The sequence below is a fragment of the Erpetoichthys calabaricus genome, chromosome 5 (genome assembly GCF_900747795.2).
Source record: "Erpetoichthys calabaricus chromosome 5, fErpCal1.3, whole genome shotgun sequence".
Classification (NCBI taxonomy): Eukaryota; Metazoa; Chordata; class Cladistia; order Polypteriformes; family Polypteridae; genus Erpetoichthys; species Erpetoichthys calabaricus.
The window spans coordinates 87207347-87228384 of NC_041398.2; the positions used below are offsets into that span (position 1 = coordinate 87207347).

Here is a 21038-nt window from a genome sequence, read left to right on the forward strand (position 1 = left end):
CAGATCTGGAAAGAGCTCTCACCCATCACAGAGTAACATTCACATTCATTCATACTGGACACACTTTACAGTCACTAATTAACTTACTTTGTACATGTTCAGGATTTGGGAAGAAAATCCATCCAGTTGCATGATACATGTATTTATTCGCAGTATAACACATAAAATTGCATTTCATTCTCATCCTGCTTTACCCAATTCATGGCCATGAAGGCTGGAGCCTATCCCAGCTGCAATGGAAACAGGACATGAAACAACATTGGGCAGACTTCCAGTCCATCACAGGGCCATACTTACACACACACACACACACACACACACATACCTACACACCCACACCAATGCTCACACTACCAATGTAGTCATGCATTAACCTATCTTGAATATCTATTGGGATGTTGGAAGAAAAATGGAGTACCTAGAAGAAAATCCACAGGGACATAGCTGTTACATGAAAACTTTGTAAGGACTAAAACTGGCACTGCTGTATCTGTGAAGCAGAAGCATTAGCCATTGCACTACCACACTGCCCTATTTTAGATCTAAAAGTGGCATGCTGGTACAGTGGCTAGCACTGCTGCCTCACAATCCAGTTTATACAGCATATTCTGTCCATATCGTCAAAGGTTTTCCTCTGGGTACTCCAGTATTTTGCCCAACCTCAAATAAATGAAAGTTAGGTTAAATGTTGACTCTATCTCAGTATCTGAGTGAAGAAGTGTTGGCATACGAGTGTGTCCTATGATAGACTGGCACCCTGTCATACTGGCAGTGTCCCAGATGCTGTTGGGCAAGACTTCAGACCCCTATAACCATGAATTTGATTAATCAAGATTGTGAATGTATGAAATTTGGATAATTCATAGTGAACTAATCTTATGGAGCCTTACATTCTTGAAAAATATGGTTTATAGGGGGTGGCACGGTGGCAGAGTGGGTAGCGCTGCTGCCTCGCAGTTGGGAGACCTGGGGACCTGGGTTCGCCTCCCGGGTCCTCCCAGCGTGGAGTTTGCATGTTCTCCCCGTGTCTGCGTGGGTTTCCTCCGGGCACTCCGGTTTCCTCCCACAGTCCAAAGACATGCAGATTAGGTGGATTGACGATTCTAAATTGGCCCTAGTGTGTGCTTGGTGTGTGTTTGTCCTGCGGTGGGTTCGCACCCTGCCCGGGATTGGTTCCTGCCTTGTGCCCTGTGTTGGCTGGGATTGGCTCCAGCAGACCCCCGTGACCCTGTGTTCGGATTCAGCAGGTTAGATAATGGATGGTTTATAGGGCCATTGTCATGTGTACAGAGTACAATGAAACTCTTACTTGCTTGTGCTAGTCAACATGAAACATATAGCCACTCTCCTGCACCAAAATTAATAGGTACAACAACCTTACCTCAAAAAAATCTGTCATCTTTACCATATACTGTATAACTACCTTATCTCTAAACGTCTGTCTTCTTTATCTGGAAAATCTCAGAACAAATTTGTAGTAACCTACCTGCAACAAATAATATCTCAAATGTAGTAAGGCATTCTATATCAGATGTGACTTGAATAAGATATTGCTATATACCAGTATATAGTATATTTGAATTATACTATTTACATTTTTCAATGTACTATACGTAATGAAACGCTCAGCTTTTCAACTCGAAGCATTTTTGGTTAAAAAAAAAAAAAAAGTTTTCGCTGAAAGGCCCTGAAAATGCAGCAACACTCACAATATTTATTCAAACTCCTCCTGTGCCATTTTCAAAACTATTCCTTCTTTATTTTCTGTATCTGCAGTAATTTTCATGTAATATATGGCAATACATTGCTGGGAGGTACTGAGGTCTATCGTTTACCAACTTCGTCCACTGCCGCTCGCTGTGTATCATATAAATAAAATGTTCTGTTTGCACTGTGAATCATTCTGTTACAAATGAATCGTTTAAACAACTAAGCTGGAAGACCAGAGTCTACACTCGTTTGCCGTTTTCCGGTAGGACCGGGCGAACTCGTCCAAACCTAAATCTTGACAAACAACTCTTTGGAAACACTGCCGCTAAAGGTGACGTGTCGCTTTCTTGGCAGCCAAGCGAATTCACTGTTGTTGACTTTAGAGAAAGCCTCCACCTCCAAATCTGTCAACACAACAAATGCAGCTAACACTGCGCCTAGGATATACTTTTACTGAAGGTCACTTATCTGACATGTATTTTGTAATGCATGTACTTCTACACAAATGTCGCACGTTCACCTTCTTTCTTTGACTCGAAAACCTGGAAGATCTGTGTAAAGAGTACGCTTCTCATCCAGCCTCGCGCACGCTCACCTTCTGTCGTTGGCTAGAGCGCGCTGCTCTGACGTCATCTAAACAATACGCGTTGAGTGAGGTCGCCGGCTCCGGGAGGAGGAGGAGTTCTGGCTGTGGCGAATGACCAGCTGGCAAACACCAACGCGACCCACCTGGTTCGGAGACTTTACGTTTTACAGGAACATATGCAATTGTATGTACACAGACATATCAGAATACTGTATCTGGACATTAATTATAATCAACAAAGAACAAAAAGCAATGAATCCGTGCAAACGAAGCGAGAGCGAATGGCAGGGTCTTGTGAACGAGGTGAGTACGTAGAGTGAAGGATGCCGTGGGTGGGAAAGTCGCAGTTTAAGCCTTTAAGCTTTGCAAAGAAGCGAAACTGGTCTTCAGTACCTTTTAGGATACAATCGAAAAGACTGCCACATCTTTCAAACGGCGAACCCCATGAAAAAGCGCTGTCAATGACATATTACTGCTGTTAACATAATGCGCGAACATTTAAGGCACCAGATGTTGCATCTACAGTTAATCTTCATATAGGCCATGCGATTTCAGAGATTGACATGAAATACGTATAACCCACTAATAGAGTACACGCTGAATTACCATTATGTTTTTACTCGTTCCGCAGTTAAGTGGAAAGTCATTTTTGATTAGAAAAATATTCTTGACCAGATGTCTCCCAGTGTCCCCCGATTTTCACTCTAGCAATCGAAGCTTTTTTTTTTTAATTTTTTTTTTTTGCGAATGAAAGATCGCCCCCCGTTGAGTGTGTGTGTACATGGGAGTTTATCTGACAAGGGATTGTTCCTGCTTTGCTCTCGATGCTTTCTGGAATAGGCTCCAGCTTCCTTGCAACCATGGTATGGATAAGCGGGTTTGGAAGATCTATCTAATATACAACAACAAAATATGTGTATATCATTATGTAAAGTAATATAAAGTAATATAAAGGTTGTATATGTCTATAGATCAAAACATGTTATAGTAAATTGTGTGTGTGTGTATATATGTATAGTGATGAACAGTAGTGTAAGTCCATCTACCCATATAAGGACTTTGAAATATTGTAGCATATATGGACACATTATGTGTGAATCCATTCATTTTGATGAGCATCACACCAGGGCATATCCCATTAGCATTACATGCAAAGCAGGAACCAACTCAGGACAGGATGTAAGTCCTGTAGGACATGCTCATGTACATAAGAACACTGGGCCAATTAAGAAGAACTTAACATATGTATTTGGGAAATGTGCACAGTATACATAGGTAGTACATGGTCTTGAACCCTGGACTTGGTGTAAAATACCAAGTTAGAGAGCCCCTTTATGTATTAAATGCGGTATACTTTTACGAAAGGGTGAGAAGACTCTAAAAAGCTTATAAAGAAAGAAACTGAACTGTTTTTAAAAGTAGATCAAGCCCAGGGCAATTTGCTTTACACTTTTGTCTACTTTACCTTAAAAAAAGACCTCATTTCAAAACATCTTTCTTCCTTACCGTAAAAATCTTAGAAAGTTAACATTAATTTTTTTAACTTCACTGATACTTTGAAAACTGTTATTGCTCTGTGGTGTGAAATGCCATAATTCTCTATTGATGTTTTTCTGCCACAAGTTGTTGCTTGTTCTGAGTACTTAAAACTTTTACTTAGAACTGATCCTTATGATCAGTTTATTCTTAACAAGGCTACAGCACATATTTACTAACAAAACGTATGTCTTTTCAAATAAGTCTTGGCAGCCAAGGTAACCTCTTTGTGTGTATCTTACTGTAGGACAAATTTTTGTTGTATGTTACATGCATTTGGAACGATAAATACAATTTGAATTTTTTATTTGTCCTCAAGGGGAAATTAAGACTTCAGAAATAGAATGCATTACTATGTTTTTCTTTTGATTTATTGCTGCAATGTTATCACAGATGTGTTCTGTGATTTTTCCCGTAAGAAAGACACAAATTCCCCTTGAGGTATGTGTGTGGTTTTGGGTGGGGGGGGGGGGGGGGGCTAAGGGATTTCTGTTTAAGGTAAGACAGAAGTTTTGATATGAAATATTTACAGTATATTCATTAACTGTGGTGCCAGAGAGTGGTAACATGTTGCATGTTGATTAGCACATGCAAGTAAGAAGATGGAATAGAAGAATTTCTATGTAATGTTTATAAGTGACAATAATGACAGTATAAACCTATTAATGCTTTCTTAATTTGTATTTAGTATTATAACTCAAACATGTCTTAAATTAACTATATAATTTTAGCTGGAATTCATAGTGTCAAACATGACGCAATGAGTCATTAAAATGTGCTGTTTTATTTACTTAACACAGACAAGAGGAGATCATTCATATCATAAAGATACATTTAGACTGAAAAACTTTGCAAGATCAGTTTTGTCAATATCTTTTGACAGTTTTGAAAATCTGCAATAGATTCATTGTGTTGGCTATTTAAGATTTTCATTTCCCTAAGCTTCAAAGTTAATGAGGCGTTGAGTGTATTTAGCAATACACAGCTGCCCCAATTTTTCGTTAAAAGTAAAGTATGCATTAAAAGAGTTATACTAGTTTATACAGTAGTTAAATAAAATTCTTGAAACATTCAAAAAGCTTTTGCAACTGCTGGTATTATCATGAGATTATTGCCTGCAATTTTTTAGCTAGTTTTTACATCTGTTCATAGAAGGAGATGCACACCTCCCTTCAAGGTATTGTCCTTTTCTAATTTTATTATGCTTATTTATTCAAGAGCTGAATATTCTTTAAATGTGTTTAAATGTTCTTTTCGGAAGTTTTAAAAAAAACAATGTTAAGGTGTACCATCTTTGCTTTTGTTTTCAGTGTCTTATTAAATGTTATAGTATATAGGCAATGGATATTTAGCAACTCATTTGACAATCAAACTGAAAAGTCATATTGAAGGTTCAATGGATTATATCTCTCTATATATAAAAGGAAATCCTGGAATGGAAAGCAAATGCAAGGCTACGATACATGATAATCTCGAAAGACATTTAAAAGACCCGCGAAACCAAGGAGACTTGCCACAGTGCGTCTCGCGGGGACCATAAACATGAGACTTGGTGCCAAGAGATTGTCCCAGGGCCGTAGCAAAAAGGACAGCGGCTGTACAGGCTTTAAAAAGATCGAAGGGTTGCGCGGCGGCAGCTACCCCAAATGAACGTGAGCAGCGTTATGCATCCTGCAAGAAAGAATTCAAACATGCCCGGGGCCAGAAATAAAAGACAGGTATTGCTTTTACAAAGTCACGTGAGACCAGGCAGTGAGCCATCATTTATAACAAGTCAACAGACCTCTAAGCTAGCAGTTGTTGGATTGCTTTTGGCAGGCAAGCATCATGTGCTCGGAGCTCTTAAAACAACAACATGCAACAGGCAGAAGAGGCAGCTAGCAAGCAGCAAAAAGACAGCAAATGATCCAAAGGCATATCCTTAGCGTACGTTCAGCCGCAACACCCTTCACAACACGAGCAGTATTATACGTCTGGGAAGAAAGAGATGGAACCTCGCGTGGGGCAGGAAATAAAGAAACAAGTATTGTTTTTACAAAAGTTTTTAAAGTAAAAGTGAAAATAATGCATATGTAACAATTCACAAGAAAATAACAATCTCTTTAAATTGTAGATTGCCTGCCTAAGGTAACGTCATCCCTGATGAATGGGGACGTGGGGATGAGGGGTTCTTTCATCGGATTAGCGCTATTTCAGATGTTGAATGGCAGATGTTCAGATGTTGAATGGCAGCTTGATGAATGAGGTCTCCAGGACTTAAAACAAATCCAAATCATATTATGTGATATCATCTAATGTGAAATTCTACTCCGTACTTCTAGAATTTTTATTTTTATATTATATTGAGGATTTATTCTGTTCTATTTATTGTACTGTATGGCTCAGAATTAAAAGACAATGAGTAAAATGACAAACTAGAACTTCATAAAGATGTTTACAAACGTTGATGCTAAACACATGCAGAGCAGGTTAGAGACTATGAAACCAGTGAAATTAGAAAGGCTCAAAAATAAACAAAAAAAAAAACGGCGCTATACACATGTGGAGAAAGTTAAAGGATATGAAAGTAGGAAAATTAGAAAATATAAAAAAAGAATGCAAAGATCACAGTAGAGCAAACAAACTGCCTCATTTAACTATGCACCAGTCTAACTTTGGTTTTGCACAATAATTACTACACTATTGCACCTTAACACTTAATTCTACTTTATTCACATAATTTTACTTATTTATTACGTTCTACTATACTGTTATCTTTCAATCTATGACTTTTTGTTAATTTAACTGATATTCTTCTAACTTTGCACAGTTTTTGATAAGCAGATCAGGATGCATTTCACTGCGTGTTGTCCTGTATAACTATGCATGTGACAAATAAAGAATCTTGAGAATTTCAAAAACGGAGTTTACCGCACATGCATTTATTGGTTACTTTGTTAGTGTATATATATTTTTCTGTCTGCTTATTTAAAAAGCTACATTTACCCCAGGAGTCAAAAATGTTCTGTCTAGCCCTTGTACAAAAACCTAGACAAAAGCTGGGGTATCATCTTGGTAACCCCATGTACCTTTGGAACTGTTAGAAGAAAATAGCACAACTTTACAGACAGGAGTCCAATGCAGAACTCTACTTACTTTTTTACTTTGTAAAAAAAATGATTAACTGCTGATGATATAGATCGTTTTGTCTGTGCTGAAAATCCAAACAGAGAAACCTGTCCTGACCTCATTAAAAAGATTCAGCATATTGGGACACGCAAGATTACAAATATTGTTTTTACAGAAGTTCTGAAATAAAAGTGAAACTAATGAAATAGCAACAATTCAAAGAAAAAAAAATCTTAAAATTTTGTATCTGGAAAACCAAACACGGGGGTTGGCGAGCGAAGCGAGCAGGGGGTGAAGCCCCCTAGTCTTTATAAATAAAGATTTATGTATCACTTTACATGATATTTTTATTTACTTTTACTATGGTTATGTGTTTTGCGGGTTGTGGTTCAGATGTATTATTTTAGTTGCATGTATTATTTCTTCTGTTAGTAATTTGTTACTAGTGTTTTGTTATTTCAAGTCATGGAACTCCCTGAAAATTGTGAAAAAGTTTATTTGAGAAAGTTTACTAATGGGAAGAGTCTTAAGTATTTCCGACCGAATTTGTTAGCATATAATTAATATCTACATATACATAATGCAATATCACATCCTAGTATATCTAATAAAGAGGTGTGCATAGTATGCCTTAAATGAGTAAATAAAGAAACTCTGTACATTTCAAAAGCAAGCTGTTTATAAAAAAAGTTCATTTCAGATTTTATTATCTTAGAAAGTAGGGAGAGGTTAAAAGCACACATCATGAGAAGTGTGTTACCTGGGAAATAGGAGCTACCTTTCAGTGTTTCATTAGCTTTACATCTAAGTAAAATCCTTTAATCACTTGCAGCTGCAGGAACACCCTTTAGTGCTCCATGGAGAAATTCTCCTTTGCTTCCCTCTACTAGCCTCAGATATTCCCGTAGATCTGAGCCTCTGCTCCTGGGTAGCAGTCCTTTTTAAGTTTTTTCAGGGACCTCGACATTGTGCACACATCCCCTTGCCTGAACATATCAGATTGGCAACCAGCCACTTAATCAAAGACCCTTCATTTCCATTTTCTTATCTCTCTGCTCCTGGAATAATAATTTCTGAAGCTCTCACTTTAAAGTAATATTCTATCCAGCTTGAATTGGATCTTCAGTTCAAATGCTTGGGCAGGCCGTAAGTCATGAGAGCGTTTTCTGGAAGTGATTTTTTTTTAACAATATTTTATAAAAATACATATGTTTGGGACATTGTGAGCATATGACTGGAAGATGTTACATGTGGATTATGTGACAGGAGTACATGTGGATTATGTGACAGGAGTACAGTAATGTAAGATTTTTTTCATGGGTGTTTTTTTATTGTTTGCTGTTGTTCAGCAATGGTCACCATAGTCTTCTTTTCTATCAGAAACTTTTCCGCATGAAAACATTACATAACACATTTTCTCGGTGGTCACTACAGGATATTTAGGGTAAGTAATATATAAAAAATATTATTTTAGAGTGGAGTTTTTCTTTAAATATACTAGGGGGCCTTGACGATCTACAAGTCTCCGACTTAGTTTCAATCCGAACAATATATTCAGTCTGTTTTTGCTGTTCCATTATTTCACAGAGTAATAATTTCCGTTTGTTTGCGCTAATGCAATCTTTACTATCATTTTGTCTTGTCTCGTGGGACATAAAAGTGTCTTTCTGAGAAAATCACGTCTCGTCTCTCTGAACAGGTCTCGTCTCGTCCCAAGATTTTTTTTATACGAGGGGGGACCCAAAAATAACTGGAAATAAATAAATAACCTACCGGAAATAAATAAATAACCTAACAACAACAAAGTTCCGGTTATTTTTGGGTCCCCCCTCGTATAATACAGAGACATTTGGCTGCTTAATGGTGGTACACCTATATTACTTGCTCAGGTACTTGTATTGCTTTTAACTGTTTCTTATACTGTATTATGCTCCCTCTTGGATCCTTAAAAGGTATCTTCCTCCTAGTTGCCTGAAATTTCTGTGCCAACCTAGCAGTGGCCTGCAATTTCCATTCCGACAAGTAAAAGAAAGTATTTATTGTGAGCCTCTGAATTGAGCTGGAACTTCTCTTTTCCAAGAATCAAAAGCAGTAATAATATAACTGTAGTTCCCGTCTTTTCTTAGTCACTTGGTGGACTGAAAGTAGTTGCTTGCAATTATTTCACTATCATTTGTATTTTGTTTACCTCTGTCATTAAGTTCTTGGAGGATATATTTTTTTCTATAATCTAGAGTTGGGTCAACATGGCTTCTTAGAGCAGAATGCATATTTTAAAGAGGTGGCATGCAATCCATATGGAGTAATTCAGTCAATAAATGGCTTTACAATCAGGAAAGGTAAATTTGTCTTTGCATTTCAGTGTTTCTTGCAGAGTTTGTTTGGCAGGGGCGGGTATGGTTGGGTATTAAGAGGTTCTGTTTTGCATTCATATATTAAAGAAAAAATGAGAAGAGGATTTGTTGAAAAGGGGACACATTGGTGGTTACAGCCTTAAGCAATGATCCTTTTTTGTAATGTTGATAACACTGTAAAACTGCACATGAGTTAATCAGAAACTCCTAAAAATGTTAATATTAGAAAAATGTGTTTCCTGCATTGGTTCCATATTCTGAGTGAATGAAGAACAATTGGGTTGTTAGCATATTGACGATATCTTGTATTTACTGGTGTAGAAAGCAAGGAATATAAAGTACTGCAAGGTTTCATTTCTATTGCGGACCAAGCTAGTGTGTGTTCATCTACAGTATTTGTGTCAGTGTCCAGGTATTTATATCTTTTATGTTTGCTGCCGAATAATAAAACTGAAAATTAGGTAGAGCTGTGCCACATTCTGATTTAGGTCATTGTATGGTCGCCCTTTGGATGTGTGGATATTTCGAATTCCAAATAAAAGAAGTTATGATTGAATCCAATTTCTTAAAAAAATATGTGTAAATGTATGTGGGGATGTTTTGAAATAGAAACAGAAGCTTAGGGAGGATATTCATCTTGACAATGTTAATTCTCCCTGTTAAAGTAAGATGGAGGATAGACCACCTATGCACATCTTGTTTAATTTTGAACATGCAAACAGCAAAATTTTGTTGATAAAGAGCTTTATATTTAGTTGTGATGTTTACCCCTACATATTTAAACTGATCTGCAATTATAAATGGGTAGGTGTCCAATCTAATATTGTTTGCTAGAGAATTATCTGAAAAAAGCACACTTTTTTTCAAATTAATTTTGAGTCCATATCTTTTGAAAATTTTCTAGTACAGTTAGGGCTGCAGGCACAGAATTTTGTGGGTCTGATATATACAGTACCATATCATCTGCATATAGTAATATTTTCTGTTCAAGTTCTTCTCTGAAAATCCCAGTTATTTTTGATGCATTTCAAAAGTGAACAGCCGATGGCTCAATGGCGATTGCAAATAGCAGTTCTAGAATTGCGTTCTAGGTTGAAGTAGTCTGAAATAATGTTAATACAAACAGAAGCTTCTGTACTGGTATACAGTAGTTTGATCCTTGCAACATATGTTCAGGCCAAACTCAGATTTATGCAAAGTGGGGAATAGGCAATCCCATTCAATCATATCAAATGCTTTTTCTGCATCCAAAGATAATAAGAACTCTGGAGTGTTAGACTTTATTGTTGAATATATTACATTAAATAGGCGTCAAAGATTGGAAGCCAAATGTCTACCTTTAATAAATCTGGTTTGGTCTTGTGATATTACTGAAGGGAACAGTTTCTCAATCCGTCAAGTTAGAGAATATTTTATCTGTGGCACTTCTACATGATAATGTTTGGAAAATGGATGGGATTAAATCATTTAGAGATTTGTATATAAACAATGTTTTTGCATCTTATGAACAGGTACACTCCAAATGTAGATTCCCATCAACACAATTTTTTCACTATCTCCAAATTAGAAACTTTGTTAAATGAAATGTGCCCAGTTTTCCTCACCTCCCACTTATTTCAATTCTAGTAGAGATATTGATCAATTGTCAAGACTCAGAAAGCATTTCTATAATATATAAAACCATTTTAAAGTCCCTTCTTTTTAAAGATCCCAAAGTACAGTGGGAAAAGGATCTCTTACTCAACATTTCAGAAATGGAGTGGAAGGCAGCCATGCACAGAATTCACTCTAGCTTCATATGTGAAAAGAATTAATTTTTTATCAAGCACATCTGTCTCATTTAAAACTGTCCAAAATGTTTCCAGGGCAAGATCCAACCTGTGAACATTGCAGTCGAGCTCCAGCTTCACTAGGCAACATGTTTTTTGGGCAAGTACCAAATTGACATCATTCTAGAGAAAAAATTGTAAATGCCTATCAGATAGGCTTGGTGTCATAATCACTAATAATCCATTTATATGTGTGTTTGGTGTACTCCCAGATGGGCTTAAAGTGGAGAAGGACAAGCAAACTGTAATTGCCTTCACATCACTACTAGCATGTAGACTTATCTAGCTCAAATGGAAGAATCCTAACCCACCTCTTTTAAGTCAGTGGGTAACTGATGTTGTATACTATTTGAAATTGGAAAAAATCTAATTATCACTTAGAGGGTCTGTTCAAACCATTTTTAAAACCTGGCAGGATCTAATCAATAACATTTTCAAATAAGCATTTATATTGGGGAGAAAGACTCCTTTCTCTCATTACTACTCTCAAACGTTTTACTCTGGCTGTTGGCCTTCTTGTCCTTCTCATGGTTGGGGGTTAAACTGAATTTAGTTTTGTTAAGTTTGACTTGATTGTATGGAATGTTACATGCTTTTAATAAATTCAATAAAAGATAAAAAAGAAACATTGATAAGTATTGATACTTTTTAAATGTTTTATAAAATAGTTTGTTATGTCCTTATCATTGTTTGTTCAAGTTAAGGATTTTGCTTGCAAAGCTACCAAAAAGTGTTGAAGCAGCAAGCATTGATTTAATTTTGCTGTTGCAAGACACATTCCATTGAAAGAGTGCACATCTTTTGAGTTTCTTTGACATTTAGGTGCAATGTGAGTCTTTAAACAGTGGGTCATTACTTTATGACTTTTAAGTCCTTAACTTGTCACTGACCAAATATTGAGGATATTTTTGATGAACCCGGTGACATTCTGTTATCACTATCAACCTGGATGTCTTATTAAGTATTCAGAGTAGTATGTTTCAAAAATATAAATGGTGGTATAATACTAATCCCTAATAAGGATAATGTTACATTTACATCCTGAAAAATATGTAAAAAAGTAATATTTATTCTTATAAGAAATATATGAAACACTTTGAAGATGCTTACTCCTTAGAACAAAAGGAACCTTTTTATTTTTTAAGCTTGAATATTTTTGTATAAGACAGCAACATTACATAATTCATTTATTTATTTTTTAAAAATGCTAATTCCAGTAGAGTGTAGTGGGGAGGGCTAAAGTGTACAGGGTTCCCACGGGTCCTGGAAAACCTGAAAATTTTGAGGGTTATTTTCCAGTCATTGAAATGACCTGGAAACTGATCGAAATGGCCAAATGTCCTGGAAATAATCTTTCTTGTCCTGGAATTTTATTTCTGTTTTCGCTTTTTAATTTTTCTGTTTGAAACAGCTTGCTGTTCGTAAGTCTAGATATGATGACAGCTGAGCTAGGTCGTGGCCTCTGCTGCGCAATGTCTCCACCTACTGAGACATGTATAGGCAATTATATTTATAAATGATTCTTTGACTGGTGGCTCATTTGATGGAGTATTGCCAAAGCCCCTCTTGCAGCATTGCAGAAATGCTAGGATGCGATATGTCCAATACCTTGATGATGAAAAAAAGAAGAAAAAGGAAACTGAAAATGACAAGCAAAGAGAAGAGCTCCGCTCTGAAATCACAAAAGTGGCAGCAAAGAGACAGAAAATAATCACTAGCATTGAGGCAATGCAAGAAGAAGCAGATGCAATGGCAGAGAAGGCTGAGAGAAAACAGGACTTTACACTGCTCACAAAATCTAATGCCTATCGTAAAAGTGTTGCTGAAAAAAAGAAAGAGGTCATTGGTCTGGATGCAGTTTTATCAGACCTCAAGGAGCAACACCAGCATTGTTTCTAAACCTAGGTCTACACCAGATGCCTTTTTCATAGGTTACACTACAGTGACTTATAGATTGTTTTTTTTTCCAATATACTGGAGTTCAGGCTCTTATCCTTTGTTCCTAGTATTCTTTCTAGTTTAACCAAGTTTTCAACTCAGGAATTGATGGCAAGGCTATCATGATTTAAAATGGATGTATTTTGCTTCTTTTCCCACAAAGATAAGTTCTTTATTATAATCTTTGTCGTTGACTTATGCAAATTCTACAGCTGCTGTATTCCCAGTAAAGCTACCAGTTGAAAGTTAACTCTGACTTTGTTTTGTCGCGTGCCAATTTTTGCATATATTAGTGTTATAGGCATCATACACATGATATAGGCAATAAATTGGCTTTATGCAGTTTTGTTTAATACAAACATTGTACATAAATTTATTTGATACAAACAATGACATAATATGTAATATGCAAGTAACTTTTACTGAAATTAGGTCACTATGGTAGCCTATTTGATGGTGTGATCAACAGCTCTATACTGAACATTATGGAATTGCTCAGTATATGTCAGTGTTTGGATAGTTTTCCACAATCCAAGAGGCATTTATTTCTTTAAAAGAGTTTTGCAGTTTAAAACAGTGTGTAACAAAAAGAGGTCAAACAACTCCATTATACATCAGTGCATTAATTGGTGTTGCTTTATGTAATTTAGCATATCGGTGACACTAAGTCCCTGCATAATCAAAGAGAAATTAAAATGGCGTTAAGCCTGCGACTAAAGTGTATGACTGTATGACCAGATCCTGTCATGAATTTCCGGAAAAAGCTCCTGGGAATGTCCTGGAAATGTCCTGGAAAATGATTCCTTAAAAAGAGTGGGAACCCTGGTGTATCTGGCTTCCTTTACACATAGGAAGAATCAGGCCTAAATGCGTCAAACACCTACATTCACATACAGTTTAATTTAATTTAGGCTTAGCAGCCTCTAGAAAGGAAGCAGGATTACCAAGACAAAACATACCTGCAAAAGCCGAAAGCATCCAAATTTCACACACGCAGTCAATTTAAACCTTCCCTTATAAATAACTCACCATTCTGGCATTAAAGGCTGTAAAGAATTTGGAAAGACCACAGAAATGTGTTTTCAAATACTTGACCTGAGTGTAATTTTGCCAAGAATATGTAAACCTGTGAGCACAACTGTATGTAACCATTGTGGTTTTGTTTCTGTATCTCATTTGTTTGTATTTTTTTTGTTTTTGTTTTTCCTTGAATTATTTATTTTTGCAATCCTTTGGTCAACTTAAATGGCCATATAGATTTTGTTTCTGATAATTGCTTTGACATTTCTAATTTATTATGTTTCATATATATTTATTTTATTTGTTTCTGCTTATCCTTTTTTACTTTCTCTTATACAAAGATTCAATGTCATGATTTTGATGAATCTCAACGTTTTAGACCTCCCTGAGTCTGAAAATACCATTTTTGGAATTATGTTTGTGTGTCTGTCTGTCTGTGTGTGTGTGTGTGTGTGTGTGTGTATTTAAACATAATAACTTGAGTACGCTTTCACTTAGGTCAATCAAATTTTGCATACAAGTATTAGGTACAAAACACAGATTTCTTTTAACTGTTGGGCCATTTCCGTTAATCAGAAGTGGCACTTTACCTTTTATTCATGCAGGTGCACAGTCCGATTTATTCAACTTTACTTTTATAATAATTGTTCAATATATTATTCATTTGATTTGATTTATTGTTGATGGTTCTTTAATGTACCTAAAATAAAAATCTAATCATTGTCTTGCGCTTTACTCCTCAAATATCTATCCCCATATCTGTGTTTACGAGAAAGTGTAGTGGAGACCACTCTCTATTTTTTTCTATGTTGTACAATGAGTCAGCCATGACCATTCCACTTAACTCCAGTGTACTACTATTCAGGAGTTTAGTTTGAATCCTAGTTTTAAATGTAGACATGAGATTTACTGTAATAACCCTTTTGTACTTAATTTTAAATTTTTTTATTGTTTGCTAACTTTATACATTCAGATCATTTATGCTGCTTAATGATTTGTTTTTATAGATTGCTTTGTCTGTAACAGGTGTTTGCTAAATAAAGAAAAATATTAAAGAAAATGTAAACAAGTACTTAATAAATAAGTCTTAATAAAATAAGGTAAATGTTCAATTTTGAACATTATTTTTTAACATTATGACTGAAGTAGTTTAATGTCTCTGCCAGAGTTAGTGTGAGTGCATTTGGGGATTTCTTTCACATGAATATTTGTATTTCTGCCCTCTGTTGTAATGGCTGGCATCTTACTGTGTATCAGGATTTTAGTGGACAGTTTTTATTCTGATCAAAATTATGAAAATGATAAAGACCGTAATGTCTGCCCATTTTCCCTTTCAGGAAAGCAAGCTTTGTTGCTGTCTGGCTGAACCTAGATGAAAAAATGTGAATTATTTTAATTTGGTTTAAAATGATCAAGACCATGTAATGAATTTCCCAAAAATTGTATTTTAAAGTGTATTATACTGTAACTGAAAAGGTAAGAACAGAGCAGCAAATCTGAATTATCTGCTGTCAACACATTGAAATATTTATGTTGTCTTTTACCAGTGATGGGGCAGTCTGAGATCCCTGTGGCTTCTTTCAAATTTATAAATAAACACTTTTGACAAGTCTTTAGAATTATTTCAAAAAATACAAGCTAAAGCTTTCAGTGGAAATAAATTTATTTCAAGTTTGATCCCAGTACAATATTAGGTTAACCAACAGATTTTCAGTATGGCTTTATTTTTATGCAGCTGGTATCAGATATACTGTACAATTGGTATCAGATGCACATTTTTTGAGTTAATCATAGTTTTCTTTAATTTAGTAATTTAAACTTTCTGTCTTTCTGAGAAGGATGTACACCACGTAGGATTATGAAAATAAAACACTCACTTTCATAAATATATAAGCTATTTCACAGTGCATGTTCTCCAGTCAGTATTGCTTACAACATTCTACTTTTGCCTCAAGTTGAATATTAAATTAAAAATTTCAAGATTTGAAAATAAGCTTTTAAATAATGTGTTATGCAGATTTTTGTGTGTAATTCCAAGTCTCTTTTCCCCCCAATGGTTTCCATCTCAGTTTTTGATATGCAAACGGAAATTGGAAAGCAAGAAGGAAGCCCTGCTAATTCTTTCCAAGGAGCTGGATACATGCCAGCAGGAGAGGGATCAGTACAAGCTGATGGCAAACCAACTGAGAGAGCGACACCAGTCACTAAAGAAGAAGTATACAGAGCTTATTGTAAGTTATTAATTTTGCTTGAATGCACATTAAACATGCAATTCCTTATTTTGTATAATTGACTGGTGAAATTTTTGGTGATTTACAATTTGATGATTAGAATGTCCTGTCACAATGGGGAAACAAAATTTTTTAACTTTGTTGTAGTGTGGAACATAGTAATCAGATACATAGGAAAGTACAGTAAATAAAATGTCTTCTTCTGACTGTGCTTCTAAGTGCAGTAATGTCATGTTTTTACTGTCAAATTTCAGGAATGTCTGAGATGGATTAGCCTCATTGTTTGTACCATTGTTGAAATTTAAACACAATGTTGATTTATACAAGAGAGTATAGTAGCAAATAAAATAAAAGTTTTTTTGTTTCTTTATAATGTGTAATGTGTGAAACTCATAACAGTGGAGTAGACAAGGAAGGCATGGCTACAGATCAAGCATCCTTGAAATTGAAAGACATCAGACTTTAGTTGCAGTTTCTGATTTACACATAATGAAAATTGGCTTAATAAATAAATTGTTGAAAAATAAAAGGAAATTATTTCAGGATCTTAAATAACCCCATCCTCATCATATTATTTCAGCATCAATAAATGTAAGCAGTGAATGTGTTTCAGCATCTTCTATACATTTTTCATAGCAAAGCTATAGAGTCTTTTTTTGAAAATATTCACAAAACTGTTAGGGTCAGTCTACATGTGTATCTAATATATACATATATCTAATATATACTGTACATATAAATTAATTTTACTTATATTTAATCCTACAGAATCCAGTCAGAATGAATCATAATCTATCTGAAGTAATAAAAAGCAGAATAGATTATTAACCTCATTATGACCATTAGACACAATTGTGTTTAGTTTAAATATCCAGAAGGTTAAAGTGGAAACGGGTACCTTTAACTGTATAGTTCTCTCCCTTCAGGAGGGTATTTAAAATTGTAAAAGCTTATTTCCACCATTAAATAAATTATGTTGTTTTGCAATAATTACTGTCTTATTTTGCAAAGATACTGTGTGCTGATGTTGGTGTCATTGTACCTGTGCTTGCTACAACAGTCAGTGGAGGAGAGATTAAGCACATACCCAGCATACAATCGAGGGAAATGAATCAAACAGCCATTGTAGTTATATACTGTACATTCAATCCTACATGTGCTAGGGGGTAAATGTTTACCTGCCCAGATCTTTTGTCACAGGGACTGAGTGATTATCTTAGCAGCAATGGACATAAGGCAAGAATCAACCATGGTTTAGAGTGTAATAGTCCTTTGCAAGGCTCAATTGTACATCCAAGCAGAAAAGAGTGTGCTGTGTACAATCTAGTAACAGAAAATCATAAATAAAGTATCAGTTTAGTTTTAATCTAGTTTTTTTTATTTGTTACAATTTTGAAGCATGTAAAATAAAATAAAATATGTGTTTTTGGTCACAAAATAATTTGCCTATTTAAAGATATACTTCTAATATTACTTTTTTGTTAATTAATCCATGTTCTTTTAGGACAAAGGAGCATCCGCATCAACAAGGGGCTCTCTTTAGGGCCACCATTACACCTTTGTGTCATGTAATGTGTTGATTTATTTCAGATAGATCTAAGTAAACATTCTCACAACATCAGTTTCCTATTTTATCAGTAAATTATATAGTCAGATTGATTTTTACCTCTGTTTTTAATCTACTTGGTTTTAGCAGTATGTTCCTCATGAAAAATGCAACAACAGTCTGGTTCCCTGGTTATAGGGAATAGTTAGAGTATGTGCCAATGTTTTTGTATAACACGTTTAATTTTGTTAGAGACAGGGGAGGGTATTGAAGTGCAAGATATTTTACTTTGTTAACTTTATTTTGGATATTCGTTTAAATATAACAGTGTGTATGTAGAGCCCACTTGAATGTGTGTTTATTGTTAGATTTCTAATACCCTCTTCAAAAAAATTTACACCACATTGCATGTACTGTTTTTATTAAGTCCTGTGTGTTTGAAGAAATTCTCTGTATCTGCATAAATTGCGCTACTGGTGGATTATTGATTAACAATCTTGGATGGAAGCTAGGCAGATACAGTATATTAATAGTATTCCTGTCAGTTGTCTTTGTGTAGACTTGGCCTATTCAAATGGCAGCCTGCGGGCCACATGCGCCCCAGAAGCAAACTCTAAATGGCCAGCCCGTCATCCTGCCAGAAATGCAGAGAAAAGCCTTCAGAAATTCCTATATAAATACCTATAGTAGTTACAAACCATGAATGCCAACTCTGCGTAGCCTAGCAACATTCAACCCACAATGCAGTATGTTGTTGTATATCTAGAGGTGATGGTAGTAGTCTATGATGCAGTGATTTTTTTTTTTTTTTTGGTAACAGTATGCGCCAGTATGTTGTACTGGAACCTTGGCCGCGCAGCTAGTTGTGGCATTGACTACATGTTAAATGATTCTATAATCAATTGTGTGCTGAGTTATTTTCGTGTTTTATCAAATGCATGCAAATGTGGGTTTTCGCAAATTAATCTAATTATTACTGACAAGCACTGTCTCCACCCTTCTCTTCATATGAATGGTTGACCATCCACTCACATGATTTGATCCTGTGGATTCATGGCTGTTATGAGGATGATGATCAGCAAATGACACTCAAAGCAAAGAACAAATTAGAAAGACTGCATGTAATGGTGCAGGTCAGATCCCCACTACAAAGCCCCTCCTTGGAGCCAGTTGAACCTGCCACTGCTGATAACATACCCAAGCGATGAGCCAGGCAAATAAGGACACACCTGCAGCAGCAAGGGGTAGGTGCATAAAGTAACAGTGCTTTTATTAAAAACAAACAAAACAAAGCGTCCAAAATAAAAAGTGCAGTGTTCAATCTATTATAAATAAACTAGTCATTTAGGAACAGTAGTGCATAAACATTATTAGGAACAGTCTATATTAAATGGCAAGGGACTTTGACTTCATTCTTTTTGTTGGTCGTATTTTTCTTTCTTTCAGCCTTTCTTTTGTTGATGTTTACTTGCTGAGCTGACCGTTCTTCGTGGGCTGCCGCCGTGTATTGTGTGTCTTTAATTTTCTGTGACAGTAATACTGTCTTGTACGTCCGCGGGCTTGTACGTCCGTAATATACCTTTAATTTTCTCTGGCGGTAATACAGGCGTGCACGTCGGTAATATGCCTTTAATCTCCTCTGACAGTAATACTGGCTTGTATGTGGCTGTAATATGAGTCACTGTATTGTGTACCTTTAATTTCCTTTCGCAGTAATACTGGTTTGTATTTCCGTAAAACGCCTGTAACTTTCTCTGGCAGTAAAATCACGCGTCGCACTGTGCCCCGCCCATGCGCACTTCACCAGAAGACACACACACGGACACCTTGATGCACACAGGGATTTTATTAAAGAGGATAATCCTTAAAAATGGTGCACAAGTGGAGGTTAAAACAGTTCAATTAATAATCCCTAAAACAAGGTTAAAATCCTATGGCAGAAAAAACAACGTCTCCTCTGCTTACCCCTGCTGCAAGGTCTTGAAAGAAAGGAGATGCCCGTCTGACAGACACAACCATCCAACTTAAACTGGTCCAGGTCCCTATGCTCCATGGCATCCAGCAGGGCTTTCAATCCGGACCTTATTCCAAGGCTTGGGTCCACGTGGTCATCTGTGGCCTTGGTACGGCTCCCCTTCCAAGCCTCCCTGACTCCTACTGCCTTCCTGGTCTTACATGAGAGTGAGTACCTGATCACCCCAGCCCCCTCAACATGCTCAGTTGGAGTGGCAACCTTCAGCCCCTGAGCGTTGGCCACACACTCTTCAAAGGACTTCCTCCCGGCTGCCTGCCTTCTCATTCTCAGACCAGGTCTCCTGCCTCTCTCTTCCTTCTTTAACCTTTGTTTTTCTGTCTTTTCCTTTTTGTCTTTTATCCCCTTTCTGTCCTGTGTAGGCTCCTTTTATTCAACTGCCTAATTAGGCTTGGATGCAAGGAGCTGCACCCTCTTTGGCATCATTGAGGTGCCTGACTGATCCGCCTGCCTTCGCATGTGTATGTGGTGTGGTCAGCCAGCAACTCAATTACCTGTGGAGAAAATCACGCCTCATACATACCTGCACCCAATTGGCGCCTTCACATTTAGGGCACGACCATTTATTTAAAAATTGACCTCTGATTTCTTAGCTGCGGACCCACTATATCACATTGCATTTGATGAAACATGCAAAAAAGCTTGGAATTTTCTTTAAAACTCTGTCCAATTAAGCACTGATTGCTTTGTGGGACTACATAACAACTATATTTGCAGAATGCAGAGCACATTATTAACCAGCTGTTAATATTCTTTGATTTTGGAAATTCTGTGTTTGTAATTTTGAACTATCAAGCACAATATAATGCAGTACAGTACACTTATGCAGGTGGCATAATAGAAGTGCAGCTGCCTCGCAATAAGTAGATCATGAGTTTGTGTTCTAGGTCCTCCCTGTGTGGAGTTTGTAAAGTGTTTTGAGTAGTGAGTAGAACTCTATGTAAATGTAAAGTATTATTATTATACTTGATGAATTGTCAATTTCAAATTTTAAACATTAGGTATTTTCACCAAATAAACAAAACATACAGCACTAGGACAACTGGCCTGTATATACCGTCACAGTACCTCAAACTTGATCCAAATGCAACGTATGCGTACCGTCACATTTTTGTTTACAAAAAGGCACTGCTAATCACACGTGGTGA

General features: G+C 36.2%; 1 protein-coding gene across 4 annotated transcripts in view; it reads left to right on the forward strand.

Moving 5' to 3' along the window:
- Positions 1–2392: 2392 nt before the first annotated feature.
- The window catches only part of ccdc149a (coiled-coil domain containing 149a), a 142470-nt gene continuing 123824 nt past the window's right edge, over positions 2393–21038 (forward strand). For all 4 annotated transcript variants that reach the window (XM_051928632.1, XM_051928633.1, XM_028801747.2 and 1 more), the window contains exons 1-2: positions 2393–2599; positions 16151–16312. In XM_051928632.1, the coding sequence (XP_051784592.1) occupies positions 2408–2599; positions 16151–16312 (354 nt within the window). In that variant the 5' untranslated portion in view covers positions 2393–2407. The remainder of the gene's footprint in view (positions 2600–16150; positions 16313–21038) is intronic.